We start from the raw sequence: 27193 nt of genomic DNA on the forward strand, positions 1-27193 counted from the left end.
TGTTCTTAGGATCAACATCTGTAGAAGGAATGGAAAGGAAGCAGAAGGGGTAAATTGGGCTGTAATGTATTATCAACAAAAGCCATTGTTGCCCCCTTGAGAAACTCTGAAGCTGGGATAACCTGTGGAGTTGTACAAAATTGTGACAGGGTGCTGGGCCCTTATACGCCTGTTTTGATCAGTCCCTCCATGAAGGCTGCTAGGGCATGCAGCTGTCTTTAGCTGAGGCAATTCCTGAAAAGGCCTGACAGGTGAAGGCTGTTTGACAGCAGCTGGACAATAAATCCTTCATTTCTGAAGGGAGGTCTGGATAGCACATCAGTGTCTGCTACATAGCTTTATGTGAGTTCTTCTAATTATAATTTTCTTCTAAAATTTTTTTTAATTGTAACTTTAATTAATAAGTTTTTTCTCATGAGAAAGCTGTAAAATAGAATTCTTTTAAGAACTATATACATTTTTACTCATAATAAGATGGACAATTTTTTCCTAAGGCATTTTTGAAAAACTGAGCTATTTTAGTTTTGATTTGTGTCATTTTAATATCAGAAGTGTCATCATAGAATTCTGAAATGCTAATCTTAGTGGTTGAAATTTACAACTAGCAGATCTTAAGAAGACATCTAATTCAGCCTTCTCATTTGACAAATGAGTAAGCTGAGAATGAGTGAGCTAAAGGGTTATAAAGCTAGTTAGTGACAAGTAAGGATTAGAATATAGGTCTCCAAACTCCTGACTAGTATCCTTGTATCAGTATTCCTTATCTTAGTTTCTTATAATAATTTCTAAGAAAAGAGTATTAGGGTTCTGAAACTGAGCAAGAGTTTTTTTATGGCCTTTAAAGTCATTTTGTTGCTCCTGGGAACCATGGTAAACAGTATGCAAATGCTTCAGTGATGACAACAGCAATAATAATAAAGCCAACTTTTGGAGTATATCATTTTCATCAGTCCTGAAATCATTTTGGACAGATGAATCGGATTTATTTTTAAACTTTCTGGAAGATGATTCCACAGTTATCTTTGGAAACTTCTTCCTGATGACTATGGGTTATCAGATAATGGAAACTCTTCACTATTTGCTGGCAGGATCATACAGTGAACATATGATTATCAAATGAGGTCTGAAAGTGCTCTACAAATGTTAAAATTTAGTATTTTATTTTCAATGGTAGATTATCTTAAACATGTTCTGGATCACCTGAGTCATAATTGAATACTTTGACTTGATGCTGGGGTTAAAATATGTGTTAGTTTTTGGTGGTGACAAGTGTTACTGTTTTGGTTGTTAGGGACTAATATTAAGGAAAAGAATAGAAGTACTAGTCTTAATGAATAAGATGCTTTTGAGTTAAGTGAAGACCAAATGCTTTTTTAGCATCAGGAATTAATGTTTCATAATAATGTGAAACTGAGAAAAATTTACCTGCTTTATTACCATTTAGTAGTACAGGCATTCCAATCTTAAAGGAAGCTTATGGTGGTTCAGTTAGTGCCATTTTTGTGTTGTGAGCAGAGATTTATTCAGCAAAAACATGCCATTTATTTTTTTAAGTGTTTGTGTTAAATTGAATTTTATTTAGAAGTTTTGTATTGGGTTTTTGGTTTATCTGACTTTCTGTATTTATATAAGATCTGTATGCATAAAGAGTTTACTTAAAGGTTTATGTTTTTCAACTATACTGTGATAAAAATTAATTTTTAAAAAGTTAATGTTTGCATAGGTTTAAATAACGTTAGGATTACAACTTTTGTAAATAACTGGAAACTGCAGGAACGCTTCTCCTTTTTAAGGGGTCTCTATATTATTGAAGTTTGAGAATGTCTTTCTTTAGAGTTCTAAGTTGACGTTGGGTTACCTAAAAGTATGTACTTAAACTTTATGAAGGTTTTAATGAACGTGCAGTCATATTAATATATGTGTGTGTGTGTAGGCAAGGAAGGAGGAAAGGGGAGATTTTCTTGTGTAGAAGAAAAATATTATAAATTATAATAATAGGAATTAGGTTTCTTCTGAATAAAAAGGGTTTGATGCCATTGACTCCTGGGAGGACGTTATGATCATTTCAGTCTTCAAACATTCACTCTGTTTCTCATGCTATATTGAATTCTTTTGAATGTTCTAACTCTTGAAAAAAATTCTGTAGTGAATCTCGTAATGAAAAACCTGCTAATTTGTTTTGTAAGTTGAAATTTTGGTAGATTGTTATTTAGTAGAGTTTAAGTATTTATGATGGGCTGTCATGATCTGCCTGGGAAGATCTACTCGATAAATCTAATTGTAGATAAATACCTGTTTTGGGGTTAGGCACAACTTGTAGTTTACTCACATTATTATATAATAGGGGAATATAAACGTGTATGAAAATAATTGTGATGAATTCAGCTGAGTATAGAAGTTTTATTGAGTGAGTACTTACTCTTGAGATATTTCACTAATTTTAATTTATAATCTTAATAAGATATTGTTTGTCACCACCATTTTCCTTCTAATTTTCATCTATATGTATGTCATTAAACTTTCCACAGGCCTTTTTTTTTTTTCTTTCCTTCCTTCCTCACCCCTCCACCTGCCCCCCCCCCCCCCCCCACTTTCTCCCTGGCCTGCTAGTTGCCACACACTGTTCTAAATGCTTGGGATATAACCATGAACTAAACAATCAAATATTCCTGCTCTCATGAAACTTAGATTCTTGTGGGGTCTGAGGATGGGAAGAAACAAGCAATAACATGTAAATAAATTGTTGAGAAACTGTATGAATAGATAAAAAAAATTTTTTGTTAGAAAGTGATTGTTGTGGTAAGAGAAAAAAGTAGAGGAGGGTTAAGGCAATTAAGAGTTTATGGGGGGCTTCCCTGGTGGTGCAGTGGTTGAGAGTCCGCCTGCTGATGCAGGGGACGCGGGTTCGTGCCATGGTCCGGGAGGATCCCACATGCCACGGAGCGGCTGGGCCCGTGAGCCATGGCCGCTGGGCCTGCGCGTCTGGAGCCTGTGCCCCGCAACGGGGGGGTGGCCACAACAGTGAGCGGCCCACGTACCACAAAAAAAAAAAAGAGTATATGGGGAGGGCTTCCCTGGTGGCGCAGTGGTTAAGGATCCGCCTGCCAATGCAGGGAGCACGGGTTCGAGTCCTGGTCCGGGAAGATCCCACAATCCGCGGAACAACTAAGCCTGTGCGCCACAACTACTGAAGCCCGCGCGCCTGGAGCCTGTGCTCCGCAGCAAGAGAAGCCACCGCAATGAGAAGCCTATGCACCGCAACGAAGAATAGCCCCCAGTCACTGCAACTAGAGAAAGCCCACGCGCAGCAACAAAGACCCAACGCAGCCATAAATAAATAAACAAATAAATAAATAAATATTTTAAAAAGGATAGTTAGGATAGGTGTCACTGAGAAGAGGACATTTGAGCAAAGTTTTGGTAATGGAATTAATTTGTGAAGGAAAAACTCACTGGCATTGCTGTTAGTGGAAACGGCCCCACGGCAAATAGGTGTGTGCTTGATGGGTTCAGAAACTAGAAAGATGACCCATGTGGTTAAGGTGGAGTGAAGTCCAGGGGGGGAAGAGTGGTGGGAAAGGATACCTGAGATGTAAAAAGGACCAGACAATTAGGACTTTGTTGGCCATCATAAGGACTTGGGCTTTTATTCTGGGTAAGATGGGTAGCCATTGCAGAGTTTTAAGCAGAAGTGATGTGTCTGGCTTTTTGCGGGGAGGAGTGCACTGGCTGCTGAGTTGAGAATAAGGGGTGTGTGTGTGTGTGTGTGTGTGTGTGTGTGTGTGTGTGTGTGTGTGTGTACGCACGCACACATGTATCTCCCATGCTTACACAAGTGCATTGCACTTAGACAACTATATATTATGCAGAGTGTAAATATAAGGTCTATATTTCTTAAGCCAGGGATCAAAAGTTGGATTTTAATGCTCATTTAACTAGTAACAGGGCTGTTCAAAACCTGAAATCCAGCAGGAGGACAAATTGTGTGGAAGAAAAAAATTATGCATATTTTTATCAGTGTGAGAAGAGAGAAGATTGATGAATATTTAGAGGGGATGTTAAAATTGATAGCAACATTTTTTTTTTTTTTGCCATGCTGCGGCTTACAGGATCTTAATTCTCAGAAAGGGATTGAACCCAGGCCACTACAGTGAAAGCACCGAGTCCTAACCACTGGACAGCCAAGGAATTTTCAATAGCAACATTCTTGATTTTAAAATATTTTTCTTTTAATTGGGGGGACTATAGAAAAGCCTACAAAAGAAAACAAAAATTGCTTATCTCAACACCCAGAGATAACCATTATTAATATTTTGGCATTCGGGTATGTATGTGTGAGTGATACTTTTAATGTATTTTTGCCTGAACTGGTAAATTGAAGTATAACATCCACTTAGTAAAGTACTCCAATTTTAAATATATAACTTGGTGAATTTTTACAAATTATACACCAATGTAAATACCACTCAAATCAAGATAATATTGCCAGTGCCCTATATGTGTCCACCTCGTTTTCACTTAGTCTCCCCCGCCAACCCCTAGAAGTAACTACTATTCTGACTTCTACATCACAGATTATTTCGTCTGTTTTTACATTTTAACACTAATTTTACAGTAAATATCTAGATTTTTTTCCACTCAACATTGTATTTTCTCTTTTTTGAGCAATGGTTTTATTTTTACTTATTTTTTTTGAATTTTTGAGTTTTATTTTTTATTTTTTTATACAGCAGTTTCTTATTAGTTACTTGTTTTATACATATTAGTGTATATATGTCAATCCCAATTTCCCAATTCATCCCACCCCCACCCCCACAACACCCCACCACTTTCCCCCCTTGGTGTCCATACATTTGTTCTTCACATCTGTATCTCTATTTCTACCCTGCAAACCAGTTCATCTGTACCATTTTTCTAGATTCTACATATATGTGTTAATATAAGATACTTGTTTTTCTCTTTCTGACTTCTTTCTGTATGACAGTCTCTAGATCCACCCATGTATCTACAAATGATCCAGTTTCGTTCATTTTCATGGCTGAGTAATATTCCATTCTATATATGTACCACATCTTCTTTATCCATTCATCTGTCGATGGGCATTTAGGTTGCTTCCATGACCTGGCTATTGTAAATAGTGCTGCAATGAACATTGGGGTGCATGTGTCATTTTGAATTATGGTTTCCTCTGGGTATATGGCCAGTAGTGGGATTGCTGGGTCATATGGTAATTCTATTTTTAGCTTTTTTTGTTTGTTTGGTTGGTTGGTTGGTTTTTTTGCGGTACGTGGGCCTCTCACTGTTGTGGCCTCTCCCGTTGTGGAGCACAGGCTCCAGACGTGCAGGCTCAGCGGCCGTGGCTCACGGGCCCAGCCGCTCCATGGCATGTGGGATCTTCCCGGACCGGGGCACGAACCCGTGTCCCCTGCATCAGCAGGCGGACTCTCAACCACTGCGCCACCAGGGAAGCCCCTATTTTTAGCTTTTTAAGGAACCTCCGTACTGTTCTCTATAGAGGCTGTATCAATTTACATTGCCACCAGCAGTGCAAGAGGGTTCCCTTTTCTCCACATCCTCTCCAGCACTTGTTGTTTGTAGATTTTCTGATGATGCCCTTTCTAACTGGTGTGAGGTTGATACCTCATTGTAGTTTTGATTTGCATTTCTCTAATAATTAGTGATGTTGAGTAGCTTTTCATGTGCCTCTTGGCCATCTGTATGTTTTCTTTGGAGAAATGTCTGTTCAGGTCTTCTGCCCATTTTTGGATTGGGTTGTTTTTTTTAACATGGAGCTGCATGAGCTGTTTATATATTTTGGAGATTAATCCTTTGTCCGTTGATTCGTTTACAAATATTTTTTCCCATTCTGAGGGTTGTCTTTTCGTCTTGTTTGTAGTTCCCTTTGCTGTGCGAAAGCTTTTAAGTTTCATTAGATCCCATTTGTTTATTTTTGTTTTTATTTCCATTAAGCTAGGAGGTGGATCACAAAAGATCTTGCTGTGATTTATGTCAAAGAGTGTTCTTCCTGTGTTTTCCTGTAAGAGTTTTATAGTGTCCACTCTTACATTTAGGTTTTTGATCCATTTTGAGTTTATTTTTGTGTATGGTGTTAGGGAGTGTTCTAATTTCTTTCTTTTACATGTAGCTGTCTAGTTTTCCCAGCACCACTTACTGAAGAGACTGTCTTTTTCTCCATTGTATATCCTTGCCTCCTTTGTCATAGATTAGTTGACCATAGGTGTGTGGGTTTATCTCTGGGCTTTCTATCCTGTTCCATTGATCTATGTTTCTGTTTTTGTGCCAGTACCATATTGTCTTGATTACTGTAGCTTCGTAGTATAGTCTGAAGTCAGGGAGTCTGATTTCTCCAGCTCCATTTTTTTCCCTCAAGACTGCTTTGTCTATTTGGGGTCTTCTGTATCTCCATACAAATTGTAAGATTTTTTGTTCTAGTTCTGTTAAAATGTCACTGGTAATTTGATAGGGATTGCATTGAATCTGTAGATTGCTTTGGGTAGTATAGTCATTTTCTCAGTATTAATTCTTCCAATCCAAGAACATGGTATATCTCTCCATCTGTTTGTGTCATCTTTGATTTCTCTCATTAGTGTCTTACAGTTTTCTGAGTACAGGTCTTTTACCTCCTTAGGTAGGTTTATTCCTAGGTATTTTATTCTTTTCGTTGCAGTGGTGAATGCAATTGTTTCCTTAATTTCTCTTTCTGATCTTTCGTTGTTAGTGTATAGGAATGCAAGAGATTTCTGTGCGTTAATTTTGTATCCTGCAGCTTTACCAAATTCATTGATCAGCTCTAGTAGTTTTCTGGTGGCATCTTTAGGATTCTCTATGTATAGTATCATGTCATCTGCAAACAGTGACAGTTTTACTACTTTTCCAATTTGTATTCCTTTTATTTCTTTTTCTTCTCTGATTGCCGTGGCTAGGACTTCCAAAACTATGTTGAATAATAGTGGCGAGTGTGGACATCCTTGTCTTGTTCCTGATCTTAGAGGAAGTGCTTTCAGTTTTTCACCATTGAGAATGGTGTTTGCTGTGGGTTTGTTGTATATGGCCTTTATTATGTTGAGGTAGGTTCCCTCTGTGCCTACTTTCTGGAGAGTTTTTATCATAAATGGTTGTTGAATTTTGTCACCAACTTTTTCTGTGTCTATTGAGATGATCATATGGTTTTTCTCCTTAAATTTGTTAATATGGTGTATCACATTGATTGATTTGTGTATATTAAAGAATCCTTGCATCCCTGGGATAAATCCCACTTGATCATGGTGTATGATCCTTTTAATGTGTTGTTGGATTTTGTTTACTGGTATTTTGTTGAGGATTTTTGCATGTATATTCATCAGTGATATTGGTCTGTAATTTTCTTTGTTTGTAGTATCTTTTGTCTGGTTTTGTTATCAGGTTGATGGTGGCCTCATAGAATGAGTTTGGGAGTGTTCCTTCCTCTGCAATTTTTTGGAAGAGTTTGAGAAGGATAGGTGTTAGCTCTTCTCTAAATGTTTGATAGAATTCACCTGTGAAGCCACCTGGTCCTGGACTTTTGTTTGTTGGAAGATTTTTAATCATAATTTCAATTTCACTGCTTGTGATTGGTCTGTTTATATTTTCTGTTTCTTCCTGGTTCAGTCTTGGAAGGTTATACCTTCCTAAGAATTTGTCCATTTCTTCCAGGTTGTCCATTTTATTGGCATAGAGTTGCTTGTAGTAGTGTCTTAGGATGCTTTGTATATCTGGGGTGTCCGCTGTAAGTTCTTTTTCATTTCTAATTTTATTGATTTGAGTCCTCTCCCTCTTTTTCTTGATGAGTCTGGCTAAAGGTTTATCAAATTTTGTTTATCTTCTCAGAGAACCAGCTTTTAGTTTTATTGATCTGTGCTATTTTCATTGTTTCTGTTTCATTTATTTCTGCTCTGATCTTTATGATTTCTTTCTTTCTGCTAACTTTGGGTTTTATTTGTTCTTCTTTCTCTACTTCCTTTAGGTGTAAGGTTAGATTGTTTACTTGAGATTTTTCTTGTTTCTTGAGGTAGGCTTGTATAGCCATAAACTTCCCTCTGAGAACTGCTTTTGCTGCATCCCATAGGTTTTGGATCATTGTGTTTTCATTGTCATTTGTCTCTAGGTATCTTTTGATTTCCTCTTTGATTTCTGCAGTGATCTCTTGGTTATTTAGTAACGTTTAGCCTCCATGTGTCTGTGTTTTTTACATGTTTTTCCCTGTAATTGATTTCTAATCTCATAGTGTTGTGGTCAGAAAAGATGCTTGATATGATTTCAGTTTTCTTCAATTTACTGAGGCTTGATTTGTGACCCAGGATGTGATCTATCCTGGAGAACGTTCTGTGTGCACTTGAGAAGAAAGTGTAATCTGTTTTTGGATGGAATGTCCTATAAATATCAATTAAATATATCTGGTCTGTTGTGTCATTTAAAGCTTCTGTTTCCTTATTTATTTTCATTTTGGATGATCTGTCCATTGGTGTAAGTGAGGTGTTAAAGTCCCCCACTATTGTGTTACTGTCGATTTCCTCTTTTAGAGCTGTTAGCAGTTGCTTTATATGTTGAGGTGCTCCTATGTGGGGTGCATATATATTTATATTTGTTATATGTTTTTGGATTGATAATGTAGTGTCCTTCCTTGTCTCTTGTAACATTCTTTATTTTAAAGTCTATTTTATCTGATATGAGTATTGCTACTCCCGCTTTCTTTTGATTTCCATTTGCATGGAATATCTTTTTCCATCCCCTCACTTTCAGTCTGTATGTGTCCCTAGGTCTGAAGTGTGTCTCTTGTAGACAGCATATAGATGGGTCTTGTTTTTGTATCCATTCAGCAAGCCTGTGTCTTTTGGTTGGAGCATTTAATCTATTCGCGTTTAAGGTAAGTATCGATATGTATGTTCCTATGACCATTTCTTTAATTGTTTTGGGTTTGTTTTTGTAGGTCCTTTTCTACTCTTGTGTTTCCCACTTAGAGAAGTTCCTTTAGCATTTGTTTTAGAGCTGGTTTAGTGGTGCTGAATTCTCTTAGCTTTTGCTTCTCTCTAAAGCTTTTGATTTCTCCATCAAATCTGAATGAGATCCTTGCCAGGTAGAGCAATCTTGGTTGTAGGTTCTTCCCTTTCATCACTTTAAGTATATCATGCCACTCCCTTCTGGCTTGTAGAGTTTCTGTTGAGAAATCAGCTGTTGACCTTATGGGAGTTCCCTTGTATGTTATTTGTCATTTTTCCCTTGTTGCTTTCAGTAATTTTTCTTTGTCTTTAATTTTTGCCAGTTTGATTACTGTATGTCTCAGTGTGTTTCTCCTTGGGTTTATCCTGTATGGGACTCTCTGTGCTTGCTGGACTTGGGTGGCTATTTCCTTTCCCATGTTAGGGAAGTTTTCGACTCTGATCTCTTGAAGTATGACCGTTGACCCCAAGTGACACCCACACCAGGATGAGAAGGAGATGACAGCAGTGGTAAGCAGCTGATCCAGGAATCCAGACCAGGCCTGTAAGACCTATCCTACTAATTCAATTGAATTGATTACCAAATATTTGTCTCCCTAGCAACACTGAAAGTTATTGTTTTACTTCACACCATACCGGTGGCCCCAGTGTTAAGGATGAAAAGAAAATTCTCTAGTGAAGTTGTCACAGAGTATAACTACTCATAACATGTATTGCTGCTTGCTTTAAGTCCACTGCTAAAAGCACATGTACAGTGTTTGTGTTACAATTTGGTATAATTGATAAAATGTATAGAGTACAAAATACTTCTCTGTTATCATAGCTCTGAGCTTGTTCACTATGTCTGATTAGTTTTCATCCAATGTGGATAACTAGGTAAATACACACACACACTCTCACACACACACACACACACACACACACACACACACAGAATTAGGCCTAGCACCGAAGGATGTGATGGACCCAGAGGAAGCAACAACCATCCTAGCATCTAGGAACAAATATTTTGATCTATGGAAAGATATGCAAACAAAAGGGGAAATGATAGAAGAAATTTTCCCACATTGAGGTATGGGGAAATCTTTCTGCCTTATACATCATGATTTAACTTAAAGTAGAATAGCCTGTTTTGTGGCCTGTCAGACATATGTTGTACATCTCCTTTAACCATTAAGGGAGAAAAATGCATTTAGAAATCAAAACTGAGTAACTGTGGTTCAGGCATCCAAGGTGGAACTTGGTGGCCATTGTGGACATGATTTTAGACACATTTCTGTTTAGCTGGGAACTTGCATTTTCTGAACTGTGTTGGACTCACGGATGGCACCAGCTGTTCTCAAAGCAGTGTCTGCTGGCACCTGCCAGCTGTAACCTTATAGTCTCAAGATCTCTTGTAATTATTAAATTTTTTCTTTTATAATAGTAACAAATGAGACAGCTCAAGCCCTAGCTTCCTAGCAGGAGGTGCTAGGTTCTTTAGCCAGAGTATTACATAACAATAGAATTGTTAGCTTCTATTAGATTTAGATTTTTAGTAGGAAAAAGAGATGTATGTGTAGTTGCCAGTAGCTCCTGTTATGTATATGTTAATACCACATCAGAAGTTAAACCTACTTAGATAAAATTAGGCAGCTCTAAGTGTCCATCATCGGATGAATAGATAAAGAAGATGTGGCACATATATACAATGGAATATTACTCAGCCATAAAAAGAAACGAAATTGAGCTATTTGTAATGAGGTGGATGGACCTAGAGTCTGTCATACAGAGTGAAGTAAGTCAGAAAGAGAAAGACAAATACTGTATGCTGGCACATATATATGGAATTTAAGAAAAAAAGTCATGAAGAACATAGGGGTAAGACAGGAATAAAGACACAGACCTACTAGAGAATGGACTTGAGAATATGGGGAGGGGGAAGGGTAAGCTGTGACAAAGTGAAAGAGAGGCATGGACATATATACACTACCAAACGTAGGGTAGATAGCTAGTGGGAAGCAGCCACATAGCACAGGGAGATCAGCTCGGTGCTTTGTGACCACCTAGAGGGGTGGGATAGGGAGGGTGGGTGGGAGACACAAGAGGGAGGGGATATGGGAACATATGTATATGTATAACTGATTAATTTTGTTATAAAGCAGAAACTAACACACCATTGTTAAGCAATTATACTCCAATAAAGATGTTAAAAAAAAAAAAAATTAGGCAGCTGGCTACCTGGCAACAACAAGTCTCCCCAGAAGTGCCAGGTCCAGACTGATTTTCAGGCTTAGTCTTCTGAATTCCTCAGGGAATGAGATCTATTTTCCAAGATTTATTTAAAGTTTGGGTTTTCACTCTTCGTCTTAATTCTAATTGGGTCTGTTACACCACAATGATGGATCAAGAGACTGAGATCTTAATCATGCAAGATTCAGATCCAAGGCTTGGAACTCGGGAATATCTCTAACTCATGGTCCATTCCCCAAATTGAAGCAGGACTATGCCCCCATTTCATCAGGAAGTAGCCAGAGCGGTTGTTGCCCCATTCCCTTAAAGATTGGGGGAAAGTTAAAACGGGAGTAGGGAATTGAAACTGAGTCCCCCTGCCAAAATTTATGATTAACGTTTGTATCCAAAATGTTATTTCCTTTCTTGTCCTGCCCTTGTTTCCCTCAGGATTGAGGGGAATCAAAGAAGGGGGGGGGGGCGGTTGAAACTGAGCAGTACCCTTCAGGGCCTTCCCAGATTCAAAAGCACCTCTGTGTCCCTTGTTCCTTGTTTATAGAAAAAAAAGGCCTTGGTCTCCTAGCCTTACCCAAGTTCTAAAGAGCAGACTCAAGTAGTTAATGACTGACTAGTATATGACTCTGTTATTAGAGTCACAGGCCTCTTAGTTCCTCCTGAAGGGATATAGATAACAATCTGATGCATATCTTTGAGTTGTTCTGCATCCATTGGTGGAGAGGGGTGATTATATGCTGGACTCAAGCAGTAGACCCCAGATTAGTTGGAACCAGAAGGTTGGCGATTGAGATTCCTGAAACATCACCCTGTTACCTTACCACCAACCAATTAGGAGAGTGTCTACAAGCTTGTCAAGCATCTTGCAACACTCATCTCTAATGTTGCCTTTAAAAGCCCTTCCCTGAAAGCCACTGGGGAGTTCAGGTCTTTGGAGCATGAGCTGCCTGCTCTCCTTGTTTGGTGCCCTGCAGTAAACTCTGTACTTTTCTTCACCACACCCATTGTCAGTAAATTGGCTTTGCTGTGTGTTGGGCAAGTGGACCCAAGTTTGTTTTGGTAACAGCTATTTATAGTCTTTATCCCACATACTGAACACTCATATACTTTGTTGTATTTGTTTGATTTTGTTATTGCTGCAAGTTGCATTGGATAAGGCGTTAAGTAATTTGTGGTACATACATTTTAGTAATAATTTCCGGAACACATCTGGCCTAAAGGGTTTTAGTGAAGGAATGTGGACCCCTACTAATGAAAATCATACTACACAACTAAATCTGTCTTTTTCTCACTTTAGCAATCTCAAGATTTGTAATTTTAAATAACTTACCTGATCTGTATTGCCTTAATTGATTACTAAAAGTACTTTAAGAGGAAGAATAATAAATTAAGCTGTTCTTAAAAACTTGCTTGTAAAATTATTATTTGTAATTACATATTTTCATTATAAAATTAGAAATATCTCTTGGTTTAAAAAAATGGTTTCAAGAAACATACCAGTCTTGAGGACAAAAGTTTGCTCTCCAATAATAACAAGAAAAAATGTTTTTTTCCTCTAATTGTAGTCATGTGAAAGCCACTTTGCTATTTTATGATAGAACTGTAATCTTTCATTTAAGTCAACATTCTTTTGTTACTGGCTTCCCCAAAGAATCAATCTTGTCAGCAGAAAACAATGAAGCAAATAGTAAAAGGTGAAAGTCACTTATATAGAAGCTTTTCCCACTTAGTTTTTTAAAAGTTTATACCCAGCCATATTTTTAAAAGAATTTCATTCTCTTTTCAAAGATACATAAATAGCAATAAAATACGTTAGAGGAGTAGAGTCCATTTATTCTTTTGGTTTCCTAGCCTGGTACAAAATAGAATGATTGAGGAAAGAGGGAAGCTTGTTGCCAGTACCTCAGTAGTATAGAAAACAAGCTTGACCAACATTGGACTGCCAGGGAATTCCCTAAACGTGTTTTTAGAAAGTCCATTAAAATGGTTTATAGTTTTATACCTTGATCCTTCAATAAATAAAGAAATAAATTGTTCTATTTATAGAAAATGGGCTTATACCTGGAGCTTTATGCTTTCAAATGCCAGATAAATGAGAACTTACTGAAATACAGGTTTTATAGTTAAAAATTGAAAATCTTTTATGCTTTAAGCCAACTACTGCCATCTAAAATTACATTGAGATTTTAGAGGATGGTTGCAGTATTTCTATTAAATTTTGTTTTAGACTCTATTATAAAGAGCAGAAATAAAAATAAAATAAAGGTTTTATTTGCCTCTGGAAATCTTAGTATTTTTTGTTTCTCTTTTCCCTGTAATTGTTAGCAGTATATAAAATTGGAAAATGTTATTTTTATGAAAAATGTTACAGGCTATTGAAAGCATGCTTTTTTGTTTATTCTTCTTGAAAAGCCGTGTACTTTTTTATTTAAATAAATTTATTTATTTATTTATGGCTGCGTTGGGTCTTCGTTGCTGCACGGGGGCTCTCTCTAGTTGTGGCGAGCGGAGGCTACTCTTCATTGTGGTGCAGGCTTTGAAACCTCTATATGTTATGAATTTTTCTTGTATTTTACATTTCAAATAAAATTCCATGGGTCAGCTGACTCTATATTTTTACCTTAAATTATTTACAGCTGAACCTTGCTTAGCCCAAAATATTTAAGTGCTTAGAATAGACTCACCTGTATTATTTGAGTTTATTCGTAAGGGGAGAGGTTCCTAATATTTGTTGAGAGCCTACTATTTTAAATAGTAATAATATGAATTTATTAGTAGTTGCTATAACCTGATTTTGTCTTTAATTTGCTTCCAAATCTGAAGTATTTAACACTGTCTTTTTAAATTCCTTGCATATTAGTTTGCTCTTAATGATGTTGTAGTTTCTGAATATATCTGTTTTTAAAATAAGCTGTGAAGACTTTTAAAATAATTAATAAAAATCACCTGTATCCAGTGTTCGCATTGTTTACATTTTGTTTAAAGAAGCATCTTACAATAAAACATATTTTTAAGTAATTTATTTGTTTTAAGCAAAATGTTCTTTTTTTTTTTTTTTTTTCTGCCGTACGCAGGCCTCTCACTGTTGTGGCCTCTCCCGTTGCGGAGCACAGGCTCCGGACGCGCAGGCTCAGCGGCCATGGCTCACGGGCCCAGCCGCTCCACGGCATGTGGGATCTTCCCGGACCGGGGCACGAACCCGTATCCCCTGCATCGGCAGGCGGACTCTCAACCACTACGCCACCAGGGAAGCCCAAAGCAAAATGTTCTTATTTAGAAATATTGGAAACTACAGTAATTGTGAAATACTTTAGGTTGATAGTATTAGCTGAATCAATGTTGGATGTTTTGCACTGGTGACCTCTAGTGGTCTTGCAGTTAAAAAAGTTGTTCTGCTGTCAAGTGTCAAGTAATTTTTTTAGATTTTCATGTGATAATCACCTACTGATTGTTGAATAACTCAGATGATAAAATATAGCCCTAATGGGTACCTTTATCTATATTCAGAGGAAGAAAAGTTGTCTTAACAATAAAGTTTTGTTACTCTGAATTAACTGAGATTGGATATGGAAACAAATTTATAAAACTCATTTCTGGGGCCTCCCTGGTGGCGCAAGTGGTTGAGAGTCCGCCTGCCGATGCAGGGGATACGGGTTCGTGCCCCGGTCTGGGAGGATCCCATATGCCGCGGAGCGGCTGGGCCCGTGAGCCATGGCCGCTGAGCCTGCGCGTCCGGAGCCTGCGCGTCCGGAGCCTGTGCTCCGCAACGGGGGAGGCCACAACAGTGAGAGGCCCGCATACCGCAAAAAAAAAAAAAAAAAAAAAAAAAAACTCATTTCTGCCTTACACTGTGTATGTAGTAATGAATTTCAAGTTAATTATCTACTCAGTTTTATACTTTTGAAGTCAAATAATTAAAAACATTAAAATTAGTTGATTCTGGCAAATAAAAAATGAAAATTTATGGTTCTTTAAAAAATTTATCCTTTATTGAAGTTACTACATATTCCATTCTTGAACCTTTTTCTTTTCTTAACTAAAGGACCTAGGTCTTTGACATTATCCTCATAATAAAAATATACTTCTTAAATCTAACTCTTAAGAGTGAGATTAATTTTTTTAATTTTTAAAAATTGTGAAATATAACTTACAGAAGTGTGTAAAATATAATTGCACAGATTAGCAATTTATTATAAAGAGGACAACCATGATACCACTCTTGGAGAGGTCAAAAAATAGAGTACTGCCAGTACCCTAGAAGCCTTAAAACTTGCCCCTTCCAAATCACCACTGCCTCCTTACCTCATAGGGGTAACCACTATCCTGACTTTTTGTGTAATCATTTCCTTGCCTTTTTTTTTAGTATGTTACTATCTAAGTATTCATCGCTTAAATGTATTAGTTTAGTTTTGCCTGATAGTGAAGTTTATATATATCAGTGGATCGTATAGGATGTTGTCTCTTGTGTCTTGCTCTTTTCCTCAGTGTTATATTGGTTCATCTTTGTTGTTCGGAACCTTTGTTTGTTCATTTACTTTACTTGGTAGTATTTCATTGTACTAACATACGACAATTTATCTGTTTTCTGATCTGGTGGTTATTTAGATTGTTTGCAGTTTTTGGCTGTTATAAAAAATGGTTGTGGGAATATTTTACATGTCTTCTAGTAGGCACATACATACATGCATTTCTGTTGGGTATGTAGCTAGGAGTATATGGCTTTAATGTATTTATATCTTCAACCTTAATAGATAATATAAAACTTTCCAAAGCGGCTATACCATTTTATGGTCCCATAAGTCATTTATGAGAGTTTCTGTTGATTCACATCTTCCTCAACAAATAGTATTGTCAGATTAAAAAATTTTTAGCCAACCTGGTGTTGTGTTTATTGTATTTTTAATTTGTATTTCTCTGAATACTAATGAGGTTGAGAACTATTTCATATCTTGATTGGCCATTTTGGTATCTTGTGACCTGGTATTGTCAGTCTTTTTACAATATTTCTATCAGGCTTTTTTTTTTTTTTTTTAAGTTGTATACCTTTTGGGGGAGCAGACAGGAATTATATATATGAGCCCATTCTCAGGAATTATATATATGAGCCCATTCTCAGGTATATGTTTTGCAAATTTCTTCTATCTGTTTTGCCTTTTCTTTTTTTTTTTTTTTTTTTTTTTTGCTGTACGCGGGCCTCTCACTGCTGTGGCCTCTCCCGTTGCGGAGCACAGGCTCCGGACACACAGGCTCCGCGGCCATGGCTCGCGGGCCCAGCCGCTCCGCGGCATGTGGGATCTTCCGGGATCGGGGCACGAACCCGTGTCCCCTGCATCGGCAGGCGGACTCTCAACCACTGCGCCACCAGGGAAGCCCATAATTTAATTTTTTTTTTTTCTTTTTTTTTTTTTTTTTTTCTTTTTTGCGGTGTGCGGGCCTCTCACTGCTGTGGCCTCTCCCGTTGCGGAGCACAGGCTGCCTTTTCAAAGAAAGACTTAAAAAATACTTCTTAAAATTTGTGCTAAAAATATAATATTTATCATCTTACCTGTTTTTAAGTGTACAGTTTAGTCAAGTGTATTCACACTGTTGTGAAACAGATCTCCAGAATTTTTTCATCTTGCAAATCTGAAACATTAAACCCATTAAACAACAAATTCTCTTTCCTCCTTCCTCCCCACCTTGTAACTAGCATTCTACTTTTTTTTTTTCCCCTGCCACGTAGCTTGCGGGATCTTACTTTCATGACCAGGGATCCAACCAGCGCTCTTGGCAGTGAAGGCACAGGGTCCTAACCACTGGACCACCAGGGAATTCCCTTCTACACTCTGTTTCTTTCAACTTGACTACTTTAGATACCTCATAAAAGTGGAATTATGTAGTCTTTTTGTGACTTCCTCATTTGACATAGCATGTCCTGAAGGTTCATTCATGTAGCATGTGACAGGTTTTCCTACCTTTTTAAGGCTGAATAATATTTCTTTGTATATACCACATTTTGTTTATCCGTTCATCAGTTGATGGACAGTGGTGTTGCTTTCACCTCTTGGCTGTAGTGAATAGGCTGGCTGTGAATTATGGGTGTGCAATATCTTTTTGAGACCATGCTCTCAATTTCTTTGGATATATACCTAGACATGGAATTGCTAGATTATATGTTCCATTTTTAATTTTTTGAGCAACCTCCATACTGTTTTACATTATGGTTGCATCATATTATAATTCTACCAACTGTGCACAAGAGTCCCAATTTCTCCACATCCTCACCAATGCTTGTTAACGAACACTTTATTTTGAACAATTTTAGATTCACAGAAAAATTGAGCAGATAGGACAGAGCTCCCATATGTGGTATAGCACTGCTGCCTGCCTCCCCTCCAGTTTCCCTTTGTTATTAACATCTTGCAATAGTGTGGTACATTTGCTACAATTAACCAGTTCTGATACATTATTATTATTAATGTTTGTCCATAGATTAAAGTACATTCTGTGTTGTACTGGTTTATGGGTGTTGACAGTTGCATAATGTCCTGGATCTACCATTATAGTACCACGTAGAACAGTTTCACCATTCCTAAAAGTTTCCTGTGCTTCACCTGTTCATCTTTCTCCTTACCCTCAAATGCTTGGCAACTACTGCTCTTTTTGCTGTCTCTCTAGTTTTGCCTTTTGTGGAATGTCATATAGTTGGAATTATACAGTGTGTCGGCTTTTAGACTGGCTTCTTTCACTTAGGAATATGCATTTAAGGTTCCTCCATGTCTTTTCTTGGCTTGATAGCTCATTTCTCTTTACTGATGAATAATATTCCCTGTATGGATGTACCAGAGTGTTTATCCATTCACCCATTGAAGGGTATCTTGGTTGATTCCAAGTTTTGGCAATTATGAATAAAGTAGCTACAGACATTCATGTTCATATTTTTGTGTAGACACAGGTTTTCAGCTAATTTAGATAGATACCAAGGAGCATGTGTTTTCAGTTTCAATTTTCAAATTCCAATTATTCATTGCTAGTATATATAGGAAGGCAGTTAATTTTTGTCTTACCTTTGTATCCTCTAACCTTCCTATAATTGCTTATTGGATCCAGGAGTTTTTTGTTAATTCTTTAGAATTTTCTTCGTAGACAGTCGTGTCATCTGCAGAGTCTTATTTTTTCCTTCTCAATATGTGTACTTTAAAATTTTCTTTTTTAAAAACATGGAATACTTCATGAATTTGCATCTCCTCCTTGCTCAGGGGCCACGCTTATCTTCTTTTTATGGTTCCGATTAAAATGTTCTTTTCTTGTCTACTGCATTGGCTAGGACTTTGAGTATGACGTTGAATAAGAGTGGTGAAAGGGGATAGCCTTGCCTTGTTCCCTGTCTTAGGAGGCAAAGCATCTAGTTTCTCACCATTAAATCGGATATTGAGCTGTAGGTTTTTGATAGATGATCTTATCAACTGCAGAAGTTCCCCTCTATTCCTAGCTTGCTGAGAGTTTTTGTCATGAATCAGTGTTTGATTTTATTGGATGCTTTTTCTGCATCTATTAATATGGTCATATGGTTTTTCTTCTTTAACCTGTTTAGCCAGTAAATGATAGATTACATAAATAGATTTTCAAATGTTAAACCAGCCTTACATACCTGAAATAAATCCCACTTGTTACGTAATTCTTTGTATATATTGTTGGATTCAATTTGCTAATATTTTGTTGAGAGTTTTTGCATCTGTGTTCATGTTCATGAGAGATAATTGATCAGTAGTTTTCCTTTCTTGTGACATCTGTCTGGTTTTGATAGTAAGGTAATGCTGGCTTTATTGAATGAGTTAGCAAGTGTACCCTCTGCTTCTGTTGCTTAGAATAATTATAGAGAATTGGTATCATTTTTTCCCTAAATGTTTGGTAGAATTCACCATTGAACCCATCTGGGCCTCGTTCCTTCTGATATAGAAAGTTATTAACTATTGGTTTAACTTCTTTAATATCAATAGATACAGTCCTATTCACATCATCTCTTTCGCCTGTGTGATTTTGGTAGATTGTCTTTCAAGAAATTGTTCCATTTCATGTAAATTATCAAGTTTGTGGGCATAGAGTTCATAATATTCCTTTATTATCTGTTCAGTGTCCTTGGGATCAGTAGTGATGATCCTTCTTTCATTTCTGGTATTAATTTGTTTTTTCTCTCTTTTCTTGGTTAGCTTGGCTAAGAAGTTAATCAGTTTTATCGGTCTTTTCAAAGAATCTTATTTCATTGATTATTGGTATATTTTCAGCTTTATTGGTTTCTGCTCTAATTTTATTCTGCTTGCTGTAGGTTTATAATGCTATTCTTTCTCTATTTGCCTAAGATGGAAGCTGAATTGTTGATTTTAGATCTTTTCTAATATATACATTGACTGGTGTAAATTTCCCCATAAACACTACTTTTCCTACATTCCACAAGTTTTGATGTTTTATTTTTGTTTTCATTTAGTTAAAAATACTTACAAATTGCTCCTGATGCTTTGATGATTCATGTATTAATTAACACTGTGTTGTTTAATATCCATGAATTTTGAGATTTTGCAACTTTCTTTTATTGATTAGTAGTTTATTTCCATTGTGGTCCAAGAGCACACATACAAATGGAATAATATAAAATTACAAAAGGCAGAAAAAGAGGGGATGATAAAGAAACAAAGAACAAGTGCAGCAAATAGAAAACAGTTACAAACATGGTAGATATTAATCCTACTATATTAATAATCACTTTAAATGTGAATTTAAAGCCAATTTTAAAAGCTGTCAGAGTGGAGATCGTGTCTGTATGATTTCTAATTCTTTATATTTGCTGAAAGTGTGTTTTCTGGTCCATAATGTGGCCTGTCTTGGTGAATGTTCCATGTGACCTTGAGAAGAGTGTGTATTTCTATTTCTCTGAGAAATGTCACTGGGGGGAATTCCCTGGTGGTGCAGTGGTTAGGACTCCATGCTTCCACTGCTAGGGGCACAATGTGGCCAAAAAAAAAAAAAAAAAGAAAGAAGCCCCTCTGTCTTTAATTTCATTCAGCAATATTTTCTGGTTTTCATTGTACCAGTCTTTCACCTCCTTATTTAAATACTATGTTAACTAAGTATTTTATTCTTTTTGATGCTTTTGTAAATGGAATTGTTTTCATAATTTCCTTTCATGATTGTTCACTGATAGTGTATGGAAATGCTATTGATTTTTGTGTGTTGACTGTGTCCTGGTATTTTGCTGAATTTGTAGTTGTAACAGACTTTTATGGAATTGTTTGGGTTTACTACATATAATGTCATATCATCTGTGAACAGAGATAATTTTACTTCTTCCTTTCTAACTTAGATTCCTTTCATTTTTCTTTCCTCATTGCTCTGCCTATGACTTCTAGTACTATGCTGAACATGAGTGTTAGAAGCAGGCGTCCTTGTTCTGATTTTTGAGAGAAGGCTTTCAGTCTTTAACCATTGAGTACGACGTTTGTTGTTTTTTCTCATAAATGGCTTTTATTATGTCATGAGAGTTTCCTTTTATTCTTAGTTTGTTGAGGTTTTTTTAATCAAGAAAAGGGTGTTCAGTTTTGTCATTCTTTTTCTGCATCAGTTGAAATGGTCATGTGTTTTTTATTCTGTTAATGTCGTATATTTTATTAATTGGTTTTCTTATGTTGAGCCATCCTTGCATTGCAGGAATAAATCTCACTTGGTCATGATTTGTAATCTTTGTAATATGCTACTGAATTTGATTTACTAGTATTCTGTTGAGAGTTTTTGCATCAGTGTTTATAAGAGATACTGGCTTTCTTGCAGTATCTTTATCTAGCTTTGGCTCTTGGCACAGTGCTGGACTCACTGAATTAAGGAATGTCCCTCTTAAATTTTTGGAAATGTTTTAGAAAGATTGGTGTTAATTCTTTAAATATTTGGTAGAATTCACTAATAAAGCAATCAGTCTAAAGGTTTTCTTTGTTGGGAGATTCTTGATTACTAATTCAATCTCTTTACTAGTTATAGACCTTTTCATATATTCTGGTTTTTTCATTATTCAGTCTTGGTGGATTTTGTGTTTCTAGGTTATCCAATTTGTGGGTGTACAATTGTTTGTATACTCTTATAATCCTTTTTATTTCTGTAGAATTGGTTGCAACATCCCCACTTCCACTTCTGAGTTTAGTTGTGTCTTCTTTTTTTTTTTTTCTTAGTCAATCCAGGTAACGGTTTGTCAATTTTGTTGATCTTTTTAAAGAACCAAGTTTTGATTTTGTTGATTTTTTTTTCTATTGTTTTTCTCTGCTCTATTTTATTTCTATGTTTTAATCTTTATTATTTCTTTCCTTCTGCTAGCTTTGGGTTTAGTTTGTTCTTTTTCTGAAATTCCTGAAGTTATAAAGTTAGGTTGTTGATTTGAGTTCTTTCTTGCTTTTTAATGTAAGCCTTTATAGCTATAAATTATTCATTTAGCACTGCTTTTGCTGTGTCCCATAAGTTTTGGTAAGCTGTGTTTTCATTTTCATTCCTAAGTATTTTTAAATTTTCCTTATGATTTTTTTGTTTTATTAGTTGTTTAAGAGGGTGTTGTTTAATATCCACAAATTTGTGGCTTTTTCAAGTTTTTTTGTTACTGATTTCTAACTTTATCCATTGTGATCACAGGAGATTTTTTTAAATGATATTTATGTTTTAAAATTGATTAGAGTTGATTTGTGTCCTAACATGTGGTCTGTCTTTGAGAATATCTCTTGTGTATTTGAGAAGAATGTGTATTCTGTTGTTGTTGGGTAGAGTGTTCCATATATGTCATTTAGATCTAGCTGGTTTATTGAGTTGTTCAAGTCCTCTGTTTCCTTATTTTCAGTCTGGTTCTTCTATGTGTTATTGAGAGTGGGATATCGAAGTCTCCAGCTATTATTATTGAACTATTTCTCCCTTTAATTCTGTCAATTTTTGTGTCATATATTTTGATGGTCTCATTAGGTATGTAAATATTTATAATTGTTTTTTGTTTTTTGCTGTATTAAACCTTTTATTAGTATATAATGTCCTTTGTCTCTTATGACCTTTTTTCATATAAAGTCTATTTTGTCTCATATTAATGTAGAAGGTTTGCAAACCTTAATAGTATATACTAGGCTTTGCAGGTCACATTGGGTCTGTGTTGCCTATTCTAATTTTGTTTATTGTTTTTTTTTAAACCATTTTTCACTCTGTGGCTGTCCAAAAACAGGTAGGTTGCCAATTCCTACTTTATCTTGAACAGAAGCTTTTTAATTATAGTGAATTTATCCATCCTTTTCTTTATTGTTAGTGTCTTTGTAAATATGGTTTTTGCAGTTACTTTTTAAAGTGTTTATTTGCAAAGATGATGCTGTTCATGGTGCATTATGACCTGTAAAAGCAGTCGAAAAGTCCACTGTCCATGATCCTTTACTAAATGCCAAATCTGTTATTTAATTGGTCCTTATTATCACTATCAGGCATAATCTTTACCTTTTTAGTCTGTACAGGTCATAAGGTCAGTTCCAGTAGTCTTGACTTGTCTGTTGTTATCTGCTTTTTACTCTCCTCTCCAGTATTTTATGTTAGACTATGTCCTTTTAAGGTTTCATTTTAATGAATTCTTACCATTTCCTTGTCTTGTGTCTTTGTGAGTTATCTCCCTTCAGCTCCTGTTCAGAAGTTGCTTTGGGGTTCTTGCTATTTTACAGGATTTGTGCTTCTTTGTTTAATTTACTGGATTCTCTAGGTATGGATGATTTTTAATACCAAAATGCCAAAGAAGTGGAAATGAATTCTCACAACAGTATAAGATTCTAATAGGAAGGATTGTAGTCTTTTTTTTTAAATTCCTTAGAGGACAGTATGACTTGCACTTAGTTTGCAGTGTCTTTCTCTTTTTTTTTTTTATTTTTCTCTATTGTTTTTTCTTTATTTTATTTTACATCTTTATTGGAGTGCAGTGTCTTTCTCAACCAGAAAATTACCAGTTACTACTACTACTACTTTTTAAAAAATTATTTATTTATTTATTTGGCTGTGCTGGGTCTAAGTTGTGGCATGTGGGATCTTCGTTGTTGCGTACAAGATCTCGCTGTGGCGTGCAAGATCTTTTTAGTTGTGGCACGCGGATCTTTTCAGTTGCGGCATGTGGGATCTTTTTTTCTCTTTTTTTTTTTTTTTAGTTGTGGCATGCATGTGGGATCTAGTTCCCTGACCAGGGATGGAACCTGGGGCCCCTGCATTGGGTGCGCAGAGTCTTAACCACTGGACCACCAGGGAAGTCCACTACTTCTTAAGAAGCAAAATAAAATGAGCTTCTTTCATTTTTTTCTGTTGCTAATTGTAAAACACTTATGAGATCTGGAAATTAGAGTCACATAAGGGTTCTACAGTATGTGATTCATGTTTGTTTGTTTTTTAAGCCAATACAGGAGAAAACCCTCAATCAGAATTTCTTGAAGCTGTGTAATGAAACTGATATATTCTACCTTTGCTCCATAGCTTAAGATCAGAAGTGCTACTTTTCTCTTTAGGATCTAGACTATTATTAGGTTCTGAATCTTTACCATTTCTCCTAGATCTTTATTTTTGTTTTGAAATTTGTATGTAGACTAAGTGTTATATAGCTGTGTATAATTTCTCAGGTCTTACAGAGTTGTGAATGATTTCATTTAATTTTTCTGAACTTAATGTGTTAAATTATTCAGATGAATTCATTTGTTCTGGTTCCATGTTCACTGAAATTTAAAAAAAAATTTTAATTAACCATAATTTACCTTACAAAGTAGCTTACTTTCTCTTAATGGGCAAATACACCTATTGGTCATCTCAGCAAGAGCATGAAAGTTAATTTTATTGTAAATGGGTTCATAACAGCAAATATCCCCATGTAGATGCCAGCCTCCTTAAACATTACTCTTTAGTATGGGGTGTATAAAGGAGGCTGACATGCTGGGAAGGTCCAGAAAATGATGGAGAATTGTCTCTCTGAGAAAATAAGGCAATTAAAAGGAAAAAAATTTCTCTCACTGTAGAAAATGACAACAGAAAGTAATGAGGTCATTGAACATAAAGTGGCTTAACTTAAACTGTTTGCAATACTCTGGATAATTGTTTCAAGAGATAAAACAATTTGGAGTGTGGTGGATAGAATGGAAAAGATTATAAATTTTTAAGTATTTCATGAAAGAAATGCTTTTGAGGGAATATTACTGTTTTTTATACAAGCAATATCTAATTTGAGGAAAAATATTTATCTACTTGTGATATATTTTTTAGTTCTTTGTGACTTGTTTGTTAGGAATTAGGTGCAATTTTTACATATAAAATTTCCTTTCAAAAGTATGTAAAACTTAATATTAGAGACCAAAAGGATTATAAGCAAATAGCTAATTTATAGTTATCTTTATTTTAAAGTGATTGTATTATCTAACAGAGAAAGTTTGATAAACTGCTTCTATGAATTTTAAATCTTGCTGTCATGAATAAAAGTGCAGAATTTTACATTTATTGTTTTCCTTTTTTCAATTTCCTATGTATAGTTAAGAAAAAAATGAAAATAAATGAACTTTTTGTATTTTTAGGCCCGCATAGCATTTTTGCAAGGAGAAAGAAAAGGTCAAGAAAACTTGAAGAAGGATTTAGTAAGAAGAATAAAGATGTTAGAATATGCATTAAAACAAGAAAGGTATGTGTCCCTCATTTTCTTATATGAATAAAATAAAGTAGAACAATATTATTCTCTTTATGTATTATTATATACAGTGTATTTAAAGCCTTTTGAAAGATACAAAGGTTTGCCCAAAATACAGGATGATATTTTGATTTGATTCTTATATGGGAAAAGAAAAAAAGATTAAAATCTTTAAATTGAAATAATATCTTTTATTATAGAGTCCAAGTTTTTTCTTTTTTACAGATTAGGAAAAATTTATCTTTACTTGGGTGTATATTTTAGTTGGGTAATTTATCCTATTTTTTTTCTTTTACATCCAGTATTTTTTTTTCTCCAACTTCTTTTGCAAGTAAAGTTTAAAGAAACAGACATTCATATTATGCTTTATTTGTCATTGGAGAAATATATACCAGTAGTTAGTTACTTACCTATGTAGAAAAGGAAAAAAAAAATTGTTTTTCTTTCAACAATTTATTGTTAAATTTTCAGGGCAAAATATCACAAATTAAAATACGGCACAGAACTGAACCAAGGTGATTTGAAAATGCCAACCTTTGAATCAGGTAAACTTGATTCTTCTGTTAATCTCCCTGCCCCCCCGCCCACACACACACCCCATGCAAGAAAAACTGGTTTAAGCTCATTTTTATGTAACAAACATGTTCTCTTTACCCCCATTTTGCTTTGATAGCATCAGTTAGTTAGATGGTTGCCTATTGTAATACTGTCTAGAATTTGGGGGAAAATAATAAATGAATAAAAGTAAGTGTCAGTAGTTTCATCTACATAATCCTGAGGTTGTCTTATTTTTCTTGTTTTGAAACCTATGTAAAACTGGGTGTATTTTTGGTCGTAATTAGAAGTGGAAGGTAATGAGTAACTCTTTGTACCACCTGTAGGCAATTCTTATCCAAGTCTATATAAGCTTAATTTTGTATTATTAAAAAGTAATTTTTTTTCTAGAGAAGCTGTGATTAACTCAGTTTAGTCCTAAAGAAATTACAGATTGGAATTTGGAAACTACGGAGGCAGCCAGATAAGGATAAGAGAAGGAAAACATTATCTCCAGTTGGCCTTGCTCTTTACTAAAATCGTGAGTGTGAGAGTAGTATCTGATGAACAATTACGCAGGAAGAGAGGGCTGGATGTAGGAAAAGGCTATAACAGTTTAGTGTTAATTTTAGGGTTCCATATGATTACAATTTGAGTAATCTAGAAGTTTAATAAGGAAAAAATATTTTGATTTATATTATATAATTTTTGGGAATATTACTGCAATTTTCTATTTCTGAGGTATGTGTAGAACCCATTTATATACACAGTTTGATGGTGCAGGCAAATTGAATTTCTATACTGTTCTCGGCTGCTGGTTACTAAGATAAGGAAAAAAATGTGTCTTTATTTTGATATACGATTTTTCTTCTCCTTGTATAGTTGTTTCCATTCCTAATAAAGTCAAAGCGTACATGGTAGGGAAAATAAAACGAATAGGGATTTTTTTTAAGTTAAATGTTACAGTAAATTTTTCAAATTTAGCTAATTGGTTTTGGTTTAATATCAAGTACTTAAAACTTCGCAGAAACACCCTATATGTACAACCTGCAGTTGATTTATTCTTAGGTCTTCTCCACTTACCAATTTTAGCACCACAACCATATCTTCCTAGTTGTCATATATAAAATTAAGAGACCAAGATAGGAGTGGCATAGGTTTCCTTTGATCTAGCTTTTAGGTGGTTACGAAGACTCAGATGCCAGGGGACAATATTATGGTCTCCTCCTTGGAAAAGCTACAATAAATGATAAAAAGATGGAAGGCCTGGGGCTTCCCTGGTGGCGCAGTGGTTGAGAGTCCGCCTGCCGATGCAGGGGACACGGGTTCGTGCCCCGGTCCAGGAAGATCCCATATGCCGTGGAGCGGCTGGGCCCGTGAGCCATGGCCGCTGAGCCTGCACGTCCGGAGCCTGTGCTCCGCAGCGGGAGAGGCCACAACAGTGAGAGGCCCGCATACTGCAAAAAAAAAAAAAAAAAAAAAAAAAAACTGTTAAAAAAAAAGATGGAAGGCCTGTATATTTTGGGCCATGTTTACTGCAGCAGTCCCATTATAGTTAGAGGGAGTACAGTGGTTTCACCATAGAGAAAACCTGATGGCTTCATAGCTTTTCTTTAACTCATTTTTTTCCTAATATGGCTAGAATATTCAGAAAATAATGAATCACTTTTTTTTTTTTTTTTTTTTTTTTTTGGCCACTCCGCATGGCTTGCAGGATCTTAGTTCCCAGACCAGGTATTGAACCCGGGCTACAGCAGTGAAAGCACTGAATCCTAAC

At 35.8% G+C, this 27193-nt stretch overlaps 1 protein-coding gene and 1 pseudogene across 4 annotated transcripts in view; one reads left to right on the forward strand and one right to left on the reverse strand.

Annotated features, from left to right (window-relative positions):
* Nucleotides 1–27193, forward strand: part of STRN3 (striatin 3) — a 106032-nt gene that overhangs the window by 26362 nt on the left and 52477 nt on the right. For all 4 annotated transcript variants that reach the window (XM_060096348.1, XM_060096350.1, XM_060096351.1 and 1 more), the window contains exons 2-3: nt 24773–24876; nt 25354–25427. In XM_060096348.1, coding sequence (XP_059952331.1) covers nt 24773–24876; nt 25354–25427 — 178 coding nt within the window. The remainder of the gene's footprint in view (nt 1–24772; nt 24877–25353; nt 25428–27193) is intronic.
* On the reverse strand, nt 18395–18482 carry LOC132489728 (U6 spliceosomal RNA; annotated as a pseudogene).

This window comes from Mesoplodon densirostris, chromosome 4, assembly GCF_025265405.1.
Source record: "Mesoplodon densirostris isolate mMesDen1 chromosome 4, mMesDen1 primary haplotype, whole genome shotgun sequence".
In the NCBI taxonomy this organism is placed as follows: Eukaryota; Metazoa; Chordata; class Mammalia; order Artiodactyla; family Ziphiidae; genus Mesoplodon; species Mesoplodon densirostris.